Source organism: Drosophila innubila, chromosome X (genome assembly GCF_004354385.1).
Source record: "Drosophila innubila isolate TH190305 chromosome X, UK_Dinn_1.0, whole genome shotgun sequence".
In the NCBI taxonomy this organism is placed as follows: Eukaryota; Metazoa; Arthropoda; class Insecta; order Diptera; family Drosophilidae; genus Drosophila; species Drosophila innubila.
In genome coordinates, this window is record NC_047626.1 from 7,175,263 (window position 1) to 7,197,208 (window position 21,946).

The window sequence follows — 21,946 nt, forward strand, 5'->3', positions numbered from 1 at the left end:
TGAGTTCAAAGCCGGTCGTGAACGTGTCGAAGACGAAGAGCGTCCTGGGCGACCATCAACCTCAACTGACGAAGCTCACGTCCAACAAATCAAAGATTTGGTGTTGAAAAACCGTCGATTAACGATTAGAGACCTTGCTGATGATGTTGGCATATCAAAAGGCTCAGTCAATACCATTTTGAAGGATGTTTTGGGCCTCAAGCGCGTCAAATCTCGACTGGTACCGAAAACATTGAATTTTTTGGAAAAAGGGCGTCGCGTTGAAGTGTGTGAAACGATGCTTTCCGACTACCAGGATGTCATGAAACGGATTATAACTGGCGATGAGACTTGGATCTATGACCCCGAAACAACCGATCAATCGAGCGAATATCGTGCCAAAGGAGAGCCGAGACCAAAAAAATCGCGCCAAAGTCGCTCCAAAATCAAGGTCATGTTGACTGTTTTCTTCGATTATCGTGGTGTTGTGCATTATGAGTTCCTTCCACCGGGTCAAACAGTCAACAAGGAATATTATCTGAGCGTTATGTGTCGTTTGCGTAACAGTATCCGTCAAAAAAGGCCAGATTTGTGGAGAGACAACTCTTGGTTTCTGCACCACGATAATGCACCATCCCATACTGCACTCGTAATTCGTGATCATTTCATCAAAAACTCAACCCATATCGTTCCGCAACCACCGTATTCACCTGATCTGGCACCGTGCGACTTCTGGCTGTTCAGCAGGCTCAAAAGACCGCTCCGGGGACACCGTTTTGACACGATAGAGGAGATTCAAGCCGCAACGAAGACGGAACTAAAGGCCATCCCGGAAAGTGACTACAACCAGTGTTTCGAAAATTGGAAAAAACGTTGGCAGAAGTGCATTGTGTCGGGAGGGGATTACTTTGAAGGGGATGAAATTGATTTGGAAGAATAAATAAAGAATTTTCAAAATAAATACAATGTCACCTTATTTTTTGGACACAGTAGTATATATACAAGTATGGTATATATGTATAAATAAAAATTTATTTATATATATATATACAGCATCTGCATCCTAGTCAAAAGAAAAGCCAACAAAACACAAATAAACAAAACGTACGAGAAATAAATAAAAAAAACAAACTCAAGTTGTTTGAATTTATAGGCAGCTATAACCGAAATTACATTTTCAAAGCTCAATGGCGGCAAATGCAGAACATCGATAGTGTTATCGATAGCACAAAAGTTCAATTTTGGCTGTGGACACACTGCTTGGTTTATATAAAAACACAGCAAACGAAAGTATTTTTTATTAGCAGCGAAATTAATGAATAACAATTAATGCATGTATAACATATAATAATAAACGCTATGCAAGTAAATTGCGGCATAAAGCAACAGGCTGCTTGAAAAGTGTTTACACACTTGTGCAAAATATATAAAAGTGCACAACTGTTGCGGAACAGCTGTCAGCCGAGCAGTGTTTACATTGCTTGTATTTTATTTACTTGATAAGCGGTTGGAGGCACAAATAATTAAAAGTGATTTTACTGGAAGAATCATGGCACTTATACCGCCGGTAACACGTCTAACCTCCTCGATAATACGCATACTGGGCTGCAATCCCAGTCCGATGACACTGCAGGGCACCAACACCTATTTGTTGGGCAATGGTAAAAAGTGAGACCTGCTAAACCAAGAGTGCAATCCAAAGTTCAACAACAATGTAATATACACTTTTTTTTTTTTTTAAGGCGCATACTTATTGACACTGGCGATGAGAATGTGCCCCAGTATATTGAGCACTTGAATGGAGTGCTGCGACAGGAGAAGGCCTCCATTGGCACCATTATATTGACGCACTGGCATCACGATCATGTCGGTGGCGTCAAGGACATTGTGGGCTCCAAGCTGGCCGACAAGGGTGCGTATTAGCCAGAGCTGTGCCCATCTTACTTTTTGCTAAGCATTGCTAAAGAAAATACCCTTTTATTGGCATTTTAAAATTGTAGTGCTAATGAATTATTGTTTTAATTTTAATTTTAAATTCGAGGAAATTCAAATTTTTTCTTTTGGCATTCACTAATTAAAAGGGCACCCTTATTTTTGTTGTATTTTTATTAATTTAATGCCAACTAAGAGCAGATGACTTACAATTATTTAAAATTAAACATTATATAAACTGAAAACTGAAAAGATAAAACAAAACATATTAAATTAAACATATTAAATAATGTAAAAGACTTTTAAGACTTGAGTATTTTTTTTTTTTAAATATACCATGATATAAAACAAATTTTAAAACATGAAATTGTAAAAAGAATTTAAAAGTTCATAAGAACCAAAAACTGCAACATGTTAAGAAAAATATTAATAATATTCCAAAACAGGAAAAATAATAACAACAATTTTTATTACTATTTTAGAATTTCAAATATGATTTTTAATGCTTTAAAAACTGTTGTAGCATAAAAAATTTGTTATTTTTTATAGAAAACTCCTGAAATTTTCAAATAAATTTTCTACTTCATTTTATATTTATGTTTTTCTAATTGTAAAAAGTCTTGAATTTTAATAGTCCCAAACTTTATTATTCCAAAAATGTAGTTATCAATGCTAATTAAAATAGGATTTCATTATATTTATTAAATGCCAAAGAAATCAATTTAATCATTTAACTAAAAAATATTTCAAGAGCTTTAGTTAATGAAGTGCTAAATGCGTTAAAAAAGTATTTAATTGGGTTCGTCTCTGGTATAAGGTAAAGACTGGATTGGGTTATCTGTGCTATTCTATTTGTGTCCGTCTCTTGCATGTTGTTTTTGCCATTAAAGCGCTCCTCAATGCAGATTGCCAGGTGTACAAATTCAAGAGGAGCGACGACAGCGATCTCTGCCCTGAGATACCAAGTCACATCAAAGTGCAGCCTCTCGAGGATAGCCAGGAGTTTGCCGTGGATGGCGCCAAGGTGCGCATTGTCCATACGCCAGGACACACCACAGATCATGTTGTGCTCACCACAGACGATGGAACGCTCTTTAGCGGCGATTGCATATTGGGTGAGTTCCAATGATTCTGAATAACCAGGAGACTGGATAAATCTGCATTCAACTTTAATTAAATTTGTTAAACAATAATTTTTCACTCTATATCTTGGATTTGATTTTAAATGCTAAGGGTCCCCCCTTTGAAATTTTGAAAATTGAAAATTTCAAATCTCAAGTTTTTACTTTCAATCAACTCCTTATGTCGTAATTAGTATAAAACAACAGTTAAAACTTGTTTCTGATACCTTTTATTTTTCTGTAAAAAATCAAGACAAACTGAAGATAAATTTTGACTTGTAAAGTTGCTAGGTCCACTGACTGACCAACTTCAAACCGTCATAACTTTATGAAAACTCATCAGATTTTAAAGCGTAACAACAAATTCATTTTGCATTTAAATTTATGCAAAATGTCCAAACTTGCATTTATCGAAAATTTGAAATTTAAAAATTAACGTTATCTTTTAATTTGGATTGCAAATAGTAATAATATAATTATTTTCAATCTTTTTCGATAGGCGAGGGCACCGCTGTCTTTGAGGATCTATTCGATTACATGCGCAGCTTGGATAAAATACTGAAAATACAACCGCAACGCATCTATCCAGGACATGGCAATGTCATTGAGGAGCCGCTGGGCAAGATTGAGTATTATATACAACATCGCAACCAGCGGGAACAGCAGATATTGCAGTTCTTTGTGGAGCGTCCTCTGCAGCCTTGGGAGGCCATGGATGTGGTTAAAGTGGTGTACAAGGAGACACCTGAACAATTGTGGCCAGCGGCTGCCTACAATGTGGATCATCATCTCAGCAAACTACACAAGGAGGGGAAGCTCCAAGTCGCCAGCGAAAAGGATGACACCAAGTTGTATTCTTATCAAGCAAACAGCGCACTTTAAATTTAACATATTTTATTTCTATTATCTCTTTTGTTTGTAAATGAGTTTATACGTTAAATAGACTGAAAGTCGAGTTGAAAAGGAAATTGTTTCATATTACTAAATATATACACCATTTGCTCATAAAACTTAAATCGTTATTATAAACTATAATTGTTAAAACTGATGTCGGGATCGAAGATACAAAAATTTCTATCTTTATTCTTAAGGTTGCAATACTTTCTTTTGATCAAATTCAGTTTTCCGACTCTGTTATTATTTCGTTTGTTTGTATGTATAATGTTTTAAATGTTGCTGTTTAAAGAAAAATAGCCTGATATATATAAAAGATAATGATGCGAAATTCTTAATTTCAGTCTGGTAGAATCCAATTGTCCGCCGGATGTCGCCGTTTTATGAAATACCAAACAATATAAACATTTTCGTATTAAAAAGAAAAACAAGACTAATTAAATTCACAATGCATAAACATCGGTCAAGTTCATAATATAGTTACGACAGTTTTACGAAATGCTATAATCTATAGTAGCACTAAGCAAATAACCTAGGCTTAGTAATAGTAGTCTGGTTTTAACAAAATTTGATAACAACAGACAATCAAACCGATGCCGGAAAAATTTGTTATAGCAAATAATTGATTCTTAGAAAAACCAAACATTAATCAATTTAAAAACAAATAAATTTGGGTTATTTTGTGATACTTTGGCCTTTGTCATTTGACAGCTCCAACATTAATTTTTGCTCATTAGAGTATTATTAAAATTGTGGGGAATTTCATAAATATTTTGTGTATGCTATACTAAATTTTCGATAAGCTCAAATCGTGCTATATAATGTGGTCAAATAGTGTTCCGTCTTCAGTTAGTTATTGAAACTTAAGAAATGCGTTTCCCAATTGTCGTCGCAACAAGTTTTGCTCTATTGAGCATTGTGATTGCTGCTCCAACTCCAAGCAGGAACCAAAACCTTAAGGATGAACTGCTTAAAAATGAAGAACAATTTCAATTCCAGCTGAAACAGGATGTTGTAGACATTGCGTTATCAATGGCAAAATTGATTGTGGAAAACAGAGTGGCAGGACATGCGGAAATTGTGAAGGCTCAACAATTTATCGACCGATGGAGTTCTCGAAGCGTCACTTGGAACCAACTGGACGAACTTGCAAAGGATTTGTACGATATTGAGCATGAGGAAACTTCAAGTAGTTCAATCAACAGTCGATTCGACCATTATACAACCTGGTTTTACTCCGCCGTTGAACAAAAAATTTAAAGAAAAGCTTGCTGTTCGAGCTCAAAGTTTTAAGACTAGAATGGATGACTTGATTGAGGCTAGCGAAGCTCCTGGCGATTCGATCTTGGAAGATTTACGTCAATTTGTACAGGAACTTATACGTAAACAGAATTCTTTCCTGGCTGACTAAAAATAAAAAAACATTGTTATTAACAGCTTCCATTTTAAACGAAAATAAAATGTTTTGATGCATATATAAGTAAAACGTTCTTATTTTTTACACATTTTTTTCAGGGAACCAAAGCGCAACGAATATCGAATTCAGTTACGGTTTCGGTAACATATATCAAGAAATAGTGAAGATTTTCTTACTAAATTTGAATTTAAAAGCTATAATTTCTATGGAGATTATATGGTATATATAGTAATAATGATAAATTTATCAGATTTATACCAAACCTCGAATTATAAAAATATAATTGTACTTAAAAAAACTCAGACTTTTCTACTAGTTATATTTTAAATTTTAGCGATTCATTAACGCGCTTGCAAGTCGAATTCTTCAAAACGCCTTCTTTTCTCATAATGACATCCTTTTATATATAAAGAAGACAGATTGTTTACCGATCTAGTTTGTTTCGACATATATAATAATAATACCACTTATTTATGATACCAATATCGAAAAACTGGAATTATTCAAACAAAAATAACCGATTTGTAGCCAATTCATGTAGAACGGCTAGTTTCGGATAAATCAAGCATTAAATTCAATGTTGTTAAGGTGTTATAATCGTTTTTCAAACTAATTTTGATTTTAAATTTAAGTTGAATAATTATTTTTTTAAATTAAAAAATTTTGTCTTATATATTAACTTTTTTAGAACATTTCTACTACTTTTTTTTGTTAATCGACAACTAGAAAAATACCGATAACCGTTATGAAACCGATATACAAAATTTTTTCGTAACGGATATAACCGAAAACCAAAATACAAACATAACCAAAACCTTAATTGAAACTGAAACCAATTCGGTTTGATACCCTAAAATAAAGAATATTTGTTAGGGTGCATCGATTTGTATGGGCCAAAAAAAATTGACAAATGGTACCCCTTATTCGTTATCTGCGGTCAATTTTAAGATTATTTCACCACGAAATTATAGTTATAAAATGAATACCCCCGAGTTGAAAAACGTGTATTTTTGGATATTTTTAGCATAAATTATTATCATATCTTTAGTATTTTTAGTTCGATCCTGACAAGTTTGGTATCAAAACTCGTGTTAGGACCAGAACTTTCACATTTGAAATTCGAGGAAATTTAAATTTTTTCTTTTGGCATTTATTAACTAAGAGGAAACCCTTATTTTAATTGTATTTTGAATAATTTAATGCCAACTAAGAGCAGTTGACTTACAATTATTTAAAATTAAACATTATATAAACTGAAACTGAAAAGGTAAAACAAATCATATTAAATTAAACATATTAAACAATGTAAAAGACTTTTTAAGACTTGAGTATTTTTTTTTTTTAAATATACCATGATATAAAACAAATTTTAAACCATGAAATTGTTTTATTGAAATTTAAAGAAAATATAAAGAATATCCTAAAACAGGAAAAATAAGAAAGAAAATATGTATTACTATTTTAGAATTTCAAATATGATTTTTAATACTTAAAAAATTTTGAAACACAAATGAAATTTTTATTTTTTATTGAAAATTTCTGATATTTTTTAAAACATTTTTCTACATTATTTTATACTCATGTTTTTTTTTTTTGTAAAAAGTCTTAAATTTGAATATTCCCAAACTTTATTATTGCAAAAATGTAGTTATCAATGCTAATTAAAATAAGATTTCATTATATTTATTAAATGCCAAAGAAATCAATTTAATCATGTTGATGTTCTGCTTCAGCGGTGAGGGAGGTCCAGTGGGTGTTGTCCAGCAAGTTAATGGCAAGGGGGTTGATGTGCCGGTCCAGTCGTACGGTGTGATTTTTGCTAAGCCTTTTCACTTCATCTTGCACCCATGGGACTCCGAGCTCATTATGGATTTCTGCGTCTGACGTGAGTAGGTTAGCGTTTGATAGGACCCTCAGTGCTTTGCTTTGGAATTTTTGAATCTCCCTGAGATTAGTGTTGCTAGCGGTGCCCCAGATGGGGATTCCATAGGTCATCATTGGCCTCATGATGGCTTTGTAGATTTGGAGTTTAACCCTTAACCTGAGTGTGGATCTCTTCCCCATGAGCCATAGGTACTTCTTCAGCCTCCAGCTCATCTGCGCCCTTTTGTTGTTCAGGTGTGGCTTCCAAGTAAGCCTCCTGTCCATGATGATACCCAAGTACTTGGCGGTGTTGCTATCAGGGATTGATGAGCCGTCTAGGGTGACTGAGGGGCAGGAGGATTTGTCGGGGTTCACCATGATGTTCCATCTCCTTAGCCAGCCGTTGGTGAGGTCGAGCTGGGATTGCAGCGTAGCAGAGGCGGTTTGGGGACAGGTGTCGCTAGCCAAGAAGGTCGTGTCGTCCGCGTATGTAGCAGCTAGTAGGCTTGGGTCAGGTATCAGGGGCAAGTTTGGTGGCGATATCTCAAAAAAACAACCAAGAAGCTTATGCTAAGCCGTGTCAGCTATAATATATAGTATAACCTAGGTTATATGCTTAGTGATAGTAGTCTGGTTTTAACAAAATTTGATAACAACAGACAATCAAACCGATGCCGGAAAAATTTGCTATAGCAAATAATTGAGTCTTAGAAAAACCAAACATTAATCAAATAAAAAAACAAATAAATTTGGGTTATTTTGTGATACTTTGGCCTTTGTCATTTGACAGCTCCAACATTAATTTTTGCTCATTAGAGTATTATTAAAACTGTGGGGAATTTCATAAATATTTTGTGTATGTTATAATACATTTTTGATAAGCTCAAATCGTGCTATATAATGTGGTCAAATAGTGTTCCGTCTTCAGTTAGTTATTGAAACTTAAGAAATGCGTTTCCCAATTGTCGTCGCAACAAGTTTTGCTCTATTGAGCATTGTGATTGCTGCTCCAACTCCAAGCAGGAACCAAAACCTTAAGGATGAACTGCTTAAAAATGAAGAACAATTTCAATTCCAGCTGAAACAGGATGTTGTAGACATTGCGTTATCAATGGCAAAATTGATTGTGGAAAACAGAGTGGCAGGACATGCGGAAATTGTGAAGGCTCAACAATTTATCGACCGATGGAGTTCTCGAAGCGTCACTTGGAACCAACTGGACGAACTTGCAAAGGATTTGTACGATATTGAGCATGAGGAAACTTCAAGTAGTTCAATCAACAGTCGATTCGACCATTATACAACCTGGTTTTACTCCGCCGTTGAACAAAAATTTAAAGAAAAGCTTGCTGTTCGAGCTCAAAGTTTTAAGACTAGAATGGATGACTTGATTGAGGCTAGCGAAGCTCCTGGCGATTCGATCTTGGAAGATTTACGTCAATTTGTACAGGAACTTATACGTAAACAGAATTCTTTCCTGGCTGACTAAAAATAAAAAAACATTGTTATTAACAGCTTCCATTTTAAACGAAAATAAAATGTTTTGATGCATATATAAGTAAAACGTTCTTATTTTTTACACATTTTTTTCAGGGAACCAAAGCGCAACGAATATCGAATTCAGTTACGGTTTCGGTAACATATATCAAGAAATAGTGAAGATTTTCTTACTAAATTTGAATTTAAAAGCTATAATTTCTATGGAGATTATATGGTATATATAGTAATAATGATATGATTATCAGATTTATACCAAACCTCGAATTATAAAAATATAATTGTAATTAAAAAAACTCAGACTTTTCTACTAGTTAAATTTTAAATTTTGGCGATTCATTAACGCGCTTGGAAGTCGAATTCTTCAAAACGCCTTCTTTTCTCACAATGACATCCTTTTATATATAAAGAAGACAGATTGTTTACCGATCTAGTTTGTTTCGACATATATAATAATAATACCACCTATTTATGATACCAATACCGAAAAACTGGAATTATTCAAACAAAAATAACCGATTTGTAGCCAATTCATGTAGAACGGCTAGTTTCGGATAAATCAAGCATTAAATTCAATGTTGTTAAGGTGTTATAATCGTTTTTCAAACTAATTTTGATTTTAAATTTAATTAATAATTATTATTATAATAATAATAATTAAAAATAATTATTTTTTAAAATTAAAAAATTTTGTCTTATATATTAACTTTTTTATAACATTTTTACTACTTTTTTTTGTGAATCGACAACTAGAAAAATACCGATAACCGTTATGAAACCGATACACAAAATTTTTTCGTAACGGATATAACCGAAAACCAAAATACAAACATAACCAAAACCTTAATTGAAACTGAAAACAATTCGGTTTGATACCCTAAAATAATGAATATTTATTAGAGTGCATCGATTTGTATGGGCCAAAAAAAATTGACAAATCGTACCCCTTATTCGTTATCTGCGGTCAATTTTAAGATTATTTCACCACGAAACTATAGTTATAAAATGAATACCCCCGAGTTGAAAAACGTGTATTTTTGGATATTTTTAGCATAAATTATTATCATATCTTTAGTATTTTTAGTTCGATCCTGACAAGTTTGGTATCAAAACTCGTGTTAGGACCAGAACTTTCACATTTGAAATTCGAGGAAATTTAAATTTTTTCTTTTGGCATTTATTAACTAAGAGGAAACCCTTATTTTAATTGTATTTTTAATAATTTAATGCCAACTAAGAGCAGTTGACTTACAATTATTTAAAATTAAACATTATATAAACTGAAACTGAAAAGGTAAAACAAATCATATTAAATTAAACATATTAAACAATGTAAAAGACTTTTTAGGACTTGAGTATTTTTTTTTTTTAAATATACCATGATATAAAACAAATTTTAAAACATGAAATTGTTTTATTGAAATTTAAAGAAAATATAAAGAATATCCTAAAACAGGAAAAATAAGAAAGAAAATATGTATTACTATTTTAGAATTTCAAATATGATTTTTAATACTTAAAAAATTTTGAAATACAAATGAAATTTTTATTTTTTATTGAAAATTTCTGATTTTTTTAAAAACATTTTTCTACAATATTTTAATATTCATGTTTTTTTAATTGTAAAAAGTCTTAAATTTTAATATTCCCAAACTTTATTATTCCAAAAATGTAGTTATCAATGCTAATTAAAATAGGATTTCATTATATTTATTAAATGCCAAAGAAATCAATTTAATCATTTAACTAAATAATATTTCAAGAGCTTTAGTTAATGAAGTGCTAAATGCGTTAAAAAAGTATTTAATTGGGTTCGTCTCTGGTATTAGGTATAGACTGGATTGGGTTATCTGTGCTATTCTATTTGTGTCCGTCTCTTGCATGTTGTTTTTGCCATTAAAGCGCTCCTCAATGCAGATTGCCAGGTGTACAAATTCAAGAGGAGCGACGACAGCGATCTCTGCCCTGAGATACCAAGTCACATCAAAGTGCAGCCTCTCGAGGATAGCCAGGAGTTTGCCGTGGATGGCGCCAAGGTGCGCATTGTCCATACGCCAGGACACACCACAGATCATGTTGTGCTCACCACAGACGATGGAACGCTCTTTAGCGGCGATTGCATATTGGGTGAGTTCCAATGATTCTGAATAACCAGGAGACTGGATAAATCTGCATTCAACTTTAATTAAATTTGTTAAACAATAATTTTTCACTCTATATCTTGGTTTCGATTTTAAATGCTAAGGGTCCCCCCTTTGGAATTTTGAGAATTGAAAATTTCAAATCTCAAGTTTTTACTTTTAATAAACTCCTTATATCATAATTAATCTTAAACAACACTTTAAACTTGATTCTGATACCTTTCATTTTTCTGTAAAAAATCCAGTCAAACTGAAGATAAATTTTGACTTGTAAAGTTGCTAGGTCCACTGACTGACCAACTTCAAACCGTCATAACTTTATGAAAACTCATCAGATTTTAAAGCGTAACAACAAATTCATTTTGCATTTAAATTTATGCAAAATGTCCAAACTTGCATTTATCGAAAATTTGAAATTTAAAAATTAACGTTATCTTTTAATTTGGATTGCAAATAGTAATAATATAATTATTTTCAATCTTTTTCGATAGGCGAGGGCACCGCTGTCTTTGAGGATCTATTCGATTACATGCGCAGCTTGGATAAAATACTGAAAATACAACCGCAACGCATCTATCCAGGACATGGCAATGTCATTGAGGAGCCGCTGGGCAAGATTGAGTATTATATACAACATCGCAACCAGCGGGAACAGCAGATATTGCAGTTCTTTGTGGAGCGTCCTCTGCAGCCTTGGGAGGCCATGGATGTGGTTAAAGTGGTGTACAAGGAGACACCTGAACAATTGTGGCCAGCGGCTGCCTACAATGTGGATCATCATCTCAGCAAACTACACAAGGAGGGGAAGCTCCAAGTCGCCAGCGAAAAGGATGACACCAAGTTGTATTCTTATCAAGCAAACAGCGCACTTTAAATTTAACATATTTTATTTCTATTATCTCTTTTGTTTGTAAATGAGTTTATACGTTAAATAGACTGAAAGTCGAGTTAAAAAGGAAATTGTTTCATATTACTAAATATATACACCATTTGCTCATAAAACTTAAATCGTTATTATAAACTATAATTGTTAAAACTGATGTCGGGATCGAAGATACAAAAATTTCTATCTTTATTCTTAATGTTGCAATACTTTCTTTTGATCAAATTCAGTTTTCCGACTCTGTTATTATTTCGTTTGTATGTATGTATAATGTTTTAAATGTTGCTGTTTAAAGAAAAATAGCCTGATATATATAAAAGATAATGATGCGAAATTCCTAATTACAGTCTGGTAGAATCCAATTGTCCGCCGGATGTCGCCGTTTTATGAAATACCAAACAATATAAACATTTTCGTATTAAAAAGAAAAACAAGACTAATTAAATTCACAATGCATAAACATCGGTCAAGTTCATAATATAGTTACGACAGTTTTACGAAATGCTATAATCTATAGTAGCACTAAGCAAATAACCTAGGCTTAGTAATAGTAGTCTGGTTTTAACAAAATTTGATAACAACAGACAATCAAACCGATGCTGGAAAAATTTGTTATAGCAAATAATTCAGTCTTAGAAAGACCAAACATTAATCAGTTTAAAAACAAATAAATTTGGATTAGTTGGTGATACTTTGGCCTTTGTCATTTGACAGCTCCAACATTAATTTTTGCTCATTAGAGTATTATTAAAATTGTGGGGAATTTCATAAATATTTTGTGTATGCTATACTAAATTTTCGATAAGCTCAAATCGTGCTATATAATGTGGTCAAATAGTGTTCCGTCTTCAGTTAGTTATTGAAACTTAAGAAATGCGTTTCCCAATTGTCGTCGCAACAAGTTTTGCTCTATTGAGCATTGTGATTGCTGCTCCAACTCCAAGCAGGAACCAAAACCTTAAGGATGAACTGCTTAAAAATGAAGAACAATTTCAATTCCAGCTGAAACAGGATGTTGTAGACATTGCGTTATCAATGGCAAAATTGATTGTGGATAACAGAGTGGCAGGACATGGGGAAATTGTGAAGGCTCAACAATTTATCGACCGATGGAGTTCTCGAAGCGTCACTTGGAGCCAATTTGACGAACTTGCAAAGGATTTCTACGAAATTGAGCCGAAGGAAACTTCAAGTAGTCAAATCAAAAGTCGATTCGACTATTATACGAACGGTGTTTACTCCGCCATGGAACAAAAATTTAAAGAAAAGCTTGCTGTTCGAGCTCAAAGTTTTAAGACTAGAATGGATGACTTGATTGAGGCTAGCGAAGCTCCTGACGATTCGATCAAAGAAGATTTACGTCAATTTCTAGAGGAACTTATACGTAAACGGAATTCTCCCCCGACTGACTAAAAATAAAAAAACATTGTTATTTACAGCTTCCATTTTAAACGAAAATAAAATGTTTTGATGCATATATAAGTAAAACGTTCTTATTTTTTACACATTTTTTTCAGGGAACCAAAGCGCAACGAATATCGAATTCAGTTACGGTTTCGGTAACATATATCAAGAAATAGTGAAGATTTTCTTACTAAATTTGAATTTAAAAGCTATAATTTCTATTTTGGATATTTTTAGCATAAATTAGTACAATATCTTTAGTATTTTTAGTTCGATACTGACAAGATTGGTATCAAAGCTCGTGTTAGGGCCTAAATTTCAAATTCAAAGACAAATTGTCCTTAAAACATAATTTTCGTCCTTGCAAGGACTAAAAAAGAAATAAATGTTCTATTCAAAAAGCGGGGACTAGGATTTAATTTTAGAACTATAATTCTTGTTAAAAACCCTAGATTACGAATATGGGGTACCATTCCTTTCTTCGAAATCATCGATGCACCCTAATATACTTTCCCCCCTTTGAATTTTGGAAAATTGAAAATTTTAAATTTCAAGTTTACACTTTTAATCGACTGCTTATATCTTAATTAGCATAAAACAACACTTTAAAATCGATTCTGAGACCTTTAATTTCTTTGGAAAAAATCATGGAAAATTGAACGAAAATTTTGACTCGTAAAGTTGCTAGGTGCACTGACTGACTAACTTCAAACCGTCATCACTTTATGAAAACTCATCAGATTTTAAAGCGTAATATTACTTTGATTATGTTGCTGTTTAAAGAAAAATAGCCTGATATATATATAAAAGATAATGATGCGAAATTCTTAATAACAGTCTGGTAGAATCCAATTGTCCGCCAGATGTCGCCGTTTTATGAAATACCAAACAATATAAGCATTTTCGTACTAAAAAATAACAAGACTAATTATTCATAAACATCGGTCAAGTTCATAATATAGTTACGACAGTTTTGCGATATGCAAAATAAATAACAGCTGTTTATAACATTTTCAAGCCATGTTAAGCGGCTGTTGTCCGACAAGAAAATAGAAAGCTCGAAGCCGTCTTGTTATGCACTAGATTTATATTTATTCTATACATTATCATTTACATAAGGAGACTAAAGGCTATACATAGTGAATGTATGTATGTAGGGTGTATTTATGGGTCTAATTAGCGCTTGCCACCCTTACCCCCCTTGCCAGCTCTGCCCTTGCCACCTTTACCCCCCTTGCTGCCCTTCTCACGTCGCTTTTTGGCCACAACAGCGCGTTTGTCCTTCTTCTCACGCGGATCGACGACTTGATAGCGTCCCTTGACGCCAGCTGGACGTCGGGCACGACGTGATGCCGTATGCTTCTTGGCCACCACATAGGTGATCTCCTTCTTCTTCTCCTGCGCCTTCTTGTAGATCTTCTTCAACTGTTTGGCCTTCTCCTGAGACGTGGCATCGGCATTCTCCATGATCTTTTCGGCCATTTTCTTGGCCTTGGCCAGACGCTTTGTGGCACGACGCTTCTTGCGTGCCTTGGCCTCCATGACCTTCTTGATGGGACGCACATTCAGTTCCTGCACCTTGCGTTGATACTCCTCCGTTAGCTCCTTGGGCACCGGCGATGGCTTCGTCATATGCTCCTGCTCATCCTGCACAAACCAGACGGGCAAATTGTCATCGTTGAATGCATAACGATTCCAGGCAGCATCAATCAGATCACGACGCGTTTTCTTGCCACGCACCAGGAGTGCTCCCAGCGCCAGTTCCTCCTCGCTCAGCCGCACCTTCTTCGCCTTGGGTGCTGAAAAGCATAAATAAAAATGTTAACTATAAATAATTACGAAAAAATAATCAAACAGTTTTTTTTAAATTAAAATTTAATTTGAGGGACGGTAAGTAATGATAATTATTTTCTTTATCAATTAAAAAACGAGAGTTAAAAGAGTGTGAAATATACCAAAAATGTTCTTAATCTTTACAATTTCACCATGATCTTTAAATTTATAGTTTTTATTCTTTACTGATAAAATAATGATTATTTTTTAGCAAAAAAATAAAACTCAAGAAATAATCAATAATTTTGAGCCAAAATAAAAATAAAACTCATGAGATAATGATTACTTTTTTTTTTTTTTTGATCATTATTTGAGTTTTATTTTTGTTATTTTGACTAGAAGTATTCTATTTTCCTTATAAAAAGTCAAAATGACAACTTGAGTTTTATTTTTTTGCTCAAAAATAATGATTACTTTTGTGTTTTACTTTTATAAAAATAATAAAAATCAAAAATAATGATTATTTCTTGAGTTTTATAATAAAACTTATGATTACAGTCCCTGATATATGTAAATGTAAACTATAAATATTAAAACAAAAACTAGGTTTTAAAACTACAATTTAATTTAAGACCGATTGTTTCCATGGCAGTTACATGATTTAGTATTCCGATTTAAACAAATGTTCAGCAAGTTATTTAAGTTACTGTTTGTTTCACAAATTCGAAGTTTGGTGGCGATATCCCAAAAAAAAACAACCAAGTAGCTTATGCTAAGCCTTGATCGGGTCAGCTATAATATATAGTATAACCTAGGTTATATGCTTAGTGACAGTAGTCTGGTTTTAACAAAATTTGATAACAACAGACAATCAAACCGATAATTGATTCTTAGAAAAACCAAACATTAATAAATTTAAAAACAAATAAATTTGGGTTATTTTGTGATACTTTGGCCTTTGTCATTTGACAGCTCCAACATTAATTTTTGCTCATTAGAGTATTATTAAAATTGTGGGGAATTTCATAAATATTTTGTATATGCTATACTAAATTTTCGATAAGCTCAAATCGTGCTATATAATGTGGTCAAATAGTGTTCCGTCTTCAGTTAGTTATTGAAACTTAAGAAATGCGTTTCCCAATTGTCGTCGCAACAAGTTTTGCTCTATTGAGCATTGTGATTGCTGTTCCAACTCCAAGCAGGAACCAAAACCTTAAGGATGAGCTGCTTAAAATTTGGGAACAATTGGAGTTACAGCTAAAACAGGATATTGTAGACTTTACGGTATCAATGGCAAAATTGATTGTGGATAACAGAGTGGCAGGACATGCGGAAATTGTGAAGGCTCAACAATTTATCGACCGATGGAGTTCTCGAAGCGTCACTTGGAGCCAATTTGACGAACTTGCAAAGGATTTCTACGAAATTGAGCCGAAGGAAACTTCAAGTAGTCAAATCAAAAGTCGATTCGACTATTATACGAACGGTGTTTACTCCGCCATGGAACAAAAATTTAAAGAAAAGCTTGCTGTTCGAGCTCAAAGTTTTAAGACTAGAATGGATGACTTGATTGAGGCTAGCGAAGCTCCTGACGATTCGATCAAAGAAGATTTACGTCAATTTCTAGAGGAACTTCTACGTAAACGGAATTCTCCCCCGACTGACTAAAAATAAAAAAACATTGTTATTTACAGCTTCCATTTTAAACGAAAATAAAATGTTTTGATGCATATATAAGTAAAACGTTCTTATTTTTTACACATTTTTCAGGGAACCAAAGCGCAACGAATATCGAATTCAGTTACGGTTTCGGTAACATATATCAAGAAATAGTGAAGATTTTCTTACTAAATTTGAATTTAAAAGCTATAATTTCTATTTTGGATATTTTTAGCATAAATTAGTACAATATCTTTAGTATTTTTAGTTCGATACTGACAAGATTGGTATCAAAGCTCGTGTTAGGGCCTAAATTTCAAATTCAAAGACAAATTGTCCCTAATACATAATTTTCGTCCTTACAAGGACAAAAAACGAAAAAAATGTTCTACTCAAAAAGCAGGGAATAGTATTTGATTTTAGAACTATAATTTCTTGTTAAAAACCGTAGATTACGAATATGGGGTACCATTTCTTTTTTCGAAAACATCGATGCACCCCAATATACTTTCTTTATGGGCTATTATATCTTTAAATTTTGCGCCTGAATAAATAGATGCTCTCTCTTTTCTTTAGCTAACTGCCTCTCTGCTTCTTCTATAGCCCCGTCTCGCTCTTTTTGGTGTTTTGGTGTTGTGTTTACCTTTGGTTATATCTCCCGTCACATTGTCAACGCCATTCCCATTCCCATTCTCATCGACCTCCTCCTCGGAGTCGGATGACTCGGAGCTGCTGTCCTCCGCCTCCTTCTGGGCATCGTGACGAGCACGACGTTTGGCCTTCTTGCCCAGAGCCAAGGTGCCGGCATCTTCGGCTGGACGATTCTCGCCGAGGATGGCGACACCTTTGGCTTTGTAGGCCTTGGCCAGATTGTCCAGATCATAGTTCTCCTCATCGTCATCGCCATCGTTGTCCAGGTTCTGTAGATTATCCTTTTCATACCAGAGCTGGACACGTTGTTGACGCTTTGTGTCCTTGTCACGAAAATCACCAGATTTGATGAGAGGATGTTCACCGCGTTTCTTTTTCTTCTTGTTGTTGCTTTTGGTATCGTTATCCTCGTTGTCACTGAGTCCCAATCCTTGTTCCTCGTAGTCGCTTTCGCTATCTTCCTCGGCACTCACATCGGGCTCATCATCGTTCTCATAGTTGGCATCGTCATCCATGCGCTTGTCATCCTTGTCGTATTTCTTGTACTTGGGCAGCTTGGGACGCTCCTCGGGTTCGCCCTCCACATCGAAATCGGGTTCCACGTCGAGCATATCATTCAATTCGGTGGCACTGTTGATATCCTTGAGATCAAAGATCTCGTGTTCGGTCTCCTCGACGGGACCATCGTCGCCCTTGATGACCATGTTCAGATTCATCTTCTCATGCAGTTTGGCCTTGGATTTAAGCGTCTTTTTGCGTTTACGCTTCATGTCCTTTTGCTCCTCCTCGACCAGGGATTCAATTTGTTGCTGCAACTCGGCATCTTCCATATCCTCGACCTGTTCTTGGGTCAGTGGCTTGGGTGCTGTCTGTTCAGCATCCTCGGCATCCTCGATGACTCCCTCCTTTTCGGTTTTGTATAGATCCTCCTTGATGTGCTTCCACCAGAGCATTAAACCCTTGATATCCTTGCGTCCCAGCACCTTGAGATCCTTGCAGCACTCCAGTATCTCCGTGGTGGTCTTCTTGTGCTGTGCAATACGTGGATCGTCAATGCGAATGGATCCTATGCCCTGCAGTGCCGCCAAAGCATTCTCCGACTGCATAAATTCGGAGGCAGCCAGATCATTGCGCAGTGCAATGTCCGCCTCGGTGTAACCCTCGGCCTTAATCCGCTTCTGCTTCTCCGGATGCAGCAGACTGTTCTTCTGCTTGCCCTCCAGATCCAGTTCCTCGAACACATACTTGGCATCCAATAAACGTGGATCGATGCGATCGGGCGCCAAATAACCCTGACAAACGACAAAGATCTCAGCGGATTCCTTACGGGAGGCACTGGGCTTGGTGGCATGCACCTTCTTGAACAGCTGCTTCAACACCCAGAGCAGCGCATTGTAATCCTTGGAGCGAAACACTTTGGTGACAAACCAACCGCCGCTGCGCAGGAACTGTGTGCCCAACTTAAGAGCATTCAATGTCAAGCAAATCTGTTGATAGGCATCATAGAGCCAATTCCTGCCCACGTTCGGAGCACCATCGTGCAGCACAACGTCGGCTTTCCACGATTGCAATTCCTTGGTCAAAGATTGACGGCACTTCTCCGTTGTGATGTCCTCGACGAGGCCAATGCAGCCCGCGATGGGGCGTATGGGAAACAGATCCACGCCCACCACAATACTCGATACGGGCATATTCTGTTTGGCCACCTGCATCCAACCGCCGGGAGCGGCACACAAATCGATGCATACTTGCGACTGTTGCAGGAAACCAAACTTGCGATTCAGCTGGATCAATTTGAAGGCGGCACGCGATCGAAAGCCCGTCTCCTTGGCCAACTGGTAGAACTTATCCTTGCGCGTCTTTCCAACTTTACTTTTCTTGCCCATTTTGTGTGTGTTTTCTTATACAAATCAATTCAAATACAATTCAAGAGAAACTCAAAACAGAACACGCCGCCACCAGCGTTGCACGTGTTTGAAGTTGTCGGCTGTGACAGGCGTTGCCACTTAGTTATTGCAGCTGAAAGCGCTGCCACTTTGTTTACATATTAACGATGCTTATCGATGTATCGAATGAGTGGCTGCCAGACGTTCAAATTCAGCCAGGTGGCAGCGCAACTCATACAACTCGAGTGCGGCTGCATGTTTGTTATTTTTATGTATTTAAGTTGATTTTTGTATTAAAAAATTATATAATTAATATGCTGCGCACTGTTATATGCGATTTAGCGCGCCTACGGTCTGTATCTGCATGAATTCAGCACATTTAATGTAATGTTCTAACCCTATTTTGTTTTGTCAAAAACTGCAGGCTGAATCCGGCCGCCGTTTGTGTTACACAAGTGCGTGAAAAGGGGCATCTAAGTCGGCCTCGCTTGAGGAATCCCTATTGGTTTATACGCCAGCAGAGATCGGTGAGTGTATAAATGCTATAAGTCCAGCTAATGCCTTATAGTGTATATATGTAGTATATCCAGACACTGACACTACCAGACAAACAAGGGAAACCAATGTATACAGTCAGGCCAAAACCTTTTCGTACACTCGGCTTTTTTAAATATAAATTTTATAATAGAAATGACAACGGCAGTTGTAGGTCGGTTTTTTAGTTTGTATACAAAGAGTTTTGTAGTTTCTAATTTGTCAAAACATTAACATGACATACTGTACATTTTTGTTTTTATTTTTAAAATTAGGTTTTATTTATTTTATTTTTAAGTTGTTCTAAAAACGAGAAGCCACAATGATAAAATTATAAAAAAGCGATAAGGTATTTTTTGTATGTAAAAGCAATTACTTGACTAACTGTATACGTTCTTTGCCAGCAAACGGATGACTTGGTCACGGGCGAGAATCGCAGCTTCATCAAGGAGATTGTGCACGACACCTACGGCGTTCCGGCTTTAATTAAAGGCGTACAGACCTACGAGCAGAAGCAACTGATCCGGACACCCGAAGCGCCGTCCACAGATGCAGCACCATGGACGCCAAATGTGCGACGATGCGGTTTGATTGCCCGCAAGATTGGACAGTATCCGTTGTGGCTGAAGAATGGGGAACGGGTGCGCACCACATTGCTGCAGGTGGTGGACAATCATGTGATTAAATATATACCACCGGAGGAGTATCGTCCGGCACAGCGACCCAATGTGCAGCATTTGAATAGATACGGTTGTGTTGTTGTCGGTGCCGAGTGCACAAATCCAGCGCTCTTGACCAAAGAGTATTGCGGCATCTTCAAAGACTCGGGTGTCATGCCCACCAAGAATCTGGCGAGATTTATTGTCTCCCCGCAGGCGGCTCTATCGGCCGGCACGCCCCTCAACGTCGGACACTTTCGTGTCGGCGATTTTGTTGATGTGCGCGGCAAGACGTGAGTTAGTGCATCATAAGTGTTTACTCTCTCTTCATTTATCGCTTTCCTTGCAGCGTCTATCATGGATTTCAGGGCGTTGTGAAGCGTCACGGGTTCAAGGGCATGCCCGCCTCCCACGGCGTGACCAAGACACATCGCCGTGCCGGCAACATTGGCGGCGGCGGCGAGAAGGGTCGCGTCTGGCCGGGCACCAAGATGCCCGGACATATGGGCAATCGTTGGCGCATCATCAAAGGTCTGCGCATCTGGCGCATCAATACCAAGTACAATGTGATGTGGGTTCAGGGCAGCGCTGTGCCCGGCTCCACAAATGGCCTCGTCTACATCTACGACACAATTCTTCCCCTGCGCAAGCCCAAGGATGCGCCTCCGTTCCCCACTCTATACGAGAGCGACGAGGATGCGCCCGAGGACATCTGGTATGATCAGGTGCATAACTTCAAGGATGACACCATCACCTACAAGCCGGAATAATTCCAACTGCGCCTTCAACTCGTTTTCACTTTTGTTGTATAATGTATAGAAACTGGATAAACTTAACTAGATGAACGTAATGCCAAAACTATTTGTTGTTTTTTCTTATAGAAGCTTCGAATTGGAAGATATTCTATTGAAATTTTGTACAGTTGCTTATAGATCTACTATTACAATATCCTGAAAATTTCAGAAGGATCGGAGCTATTTTTGACTACGAAGAGCTAAAAATGGTTTGATAAAGTTTAATAGATTAACGTAAATACAAGAAAAAGTTTCACTTCTTTTAAAATAATCTTTTATAACGACTCTGATATTATTCTCTGATATCTGGCAAGGTTTGATATAATAATTTAATATTCCGATAGTTGTATGTATATAGATCGGAGGTAGCTTACATGCCTTAAATCTAATTTTATAAGGATGAGACAATTTTAACTCACTAAACGCAAATTTAATAATAAAATTCTTGTTTTCATAATAGAATCGTCAATTTAGAAGCTATTTCTTGTAAAATTAGGTTATTAATATTATTGAATATTTTACTATATAATAATATCTTACTCCTAATAGTTGCATTGAGATCAAAATTATTCTTAACTCTACAGGCAAAATTAAAGATTTTAAGTTAAATTTCTTTAAAAATCATCATTTAATTTTTTTTTTTTACCAAAATAAAAACACTTATAACAGACCATAATTAAGTCTCTTTCCTCCTTAGATCGTAACCCAATATCATTATTTGGCGTGCCTCCCATAAGCGATTTAAAAACATTTTGTAAATTTAAAGCATAACATTTTTTTAATTTAATTTTTCTCAGGATTTCGAAATTTTTTATATAATTTGTTGTTTTTCTTTGAAATTTGGCAAAAAAAAAGT

General features: G+C 35.7%; 4 protein-coding genes across 5 annotated transcripts; 3 read left to right on the forward strand and 1 right to left on the reverse strand.

The window, feature by feature from the left end:
- The first annotated feature begins 1,408 nt into the window (after window positions 1–1,408).
- LOC117793853 (beta-lactamase-like protein 2 homolog) lies at window positions 1,409–4,042 on the forward strand. 2 transcript variants are annotated; one of them, XM_034634281.1, is made up of 4 exons: window positions 1,409–1,647; window positions 1,722–1,891; window positions 2,817–3,026; window positions 3,532–4,042. In XM_034634281.1, exons 1-4 carry the CDS (start codon window positions 1,529–1,531, stop codon window positions 3,912–3,914), a joined length of 882 nt encoding a protein of 293 aa, XP_034490172.1. In that variant the 5' UTR covers window positions 1,409–1,528; the 3' UTR covers window positions 3,915–4,042. The 2 variants fall into 2 exon arrangements, with proteins under 2 accessions (XP_034490172.1, XP_034490171.1); XM_034634280.1 differs by having other exon boundaries at window positions 1,410–1,647; window positions 2,802–3,026.
- Window positions 4,043–8,584: 4,542 nt separating this feature from the next.
- On the forward strand, window positions 8,585–11,826 carry LOC117785509 (beta-lactamase-like protein 2 homolog). Its single transcript, XM_034623583.1, has 3 exons — window positions 8,585–8,650; window positions 10,539–10,830; window positions 11,336–11,826. The coding sequence occupies exons 1-3, from the start codon at window positions 8,585–8,587 to the stop codon at window positions 11,716–11,718; spliced, it is 741 nt and encodes a 246-aa protein (XP_034479474.1). The 3' UTR covers window positions 11,719–11,826.
- Window positions 11,827–14,198: 2,372 nt separating this feature from the next.
- Window positions 14,199–19,238, reverse strand: LOC117783544 (pre-rRNA 2'-O-ribose RNA methyltransferase FTSJ3). The gene is made up of 2 exons (XM_034620991.1): window positions 17,210–19,238; window positions 14,199–14,930 (listed from the first exon to the last, which is right to left on the reverse strand). The coding sequence occupies exons 1-2, from the start codon at window positions 19,101–19,103 to the stop codon at window positions 14,308–14,310; spliced, it is 2,517 nt and encodes an 838-aa protein (XP_034476882.1). The 5' UTR covers window positions 19,104–19,238; the 3' UTR covers window positions 14,199–14,307.
- Window positions 19,239–19,335: 97 nt separating this feature from the next.
- LOC117782669 (39S ribosomal protein L3, mitochondrial) lies at window positions 19,336–21,154 on the forward strand. The gene is made up of 4 exons (XM_034619700.1): window positions 19,336–19,455; window positions 19,528–19,630; window positions 20,042–20,589; window positions 20,646–21,154. The coding sequence occupies exons 1-4, from the start codon at window positions 19,418–19,420 to the stop codon at window positions 21,064–21,066; spliced, it is 1,110 nt and encodes a 369-aa protein (XP_034475591.1). The 5' UTR covers window positions 19,336–19,417; the 3' UTR covers window positions 21,067–21,154.
- Window positions 21,155–21,946: the final 792 nt, after the last annotated feature.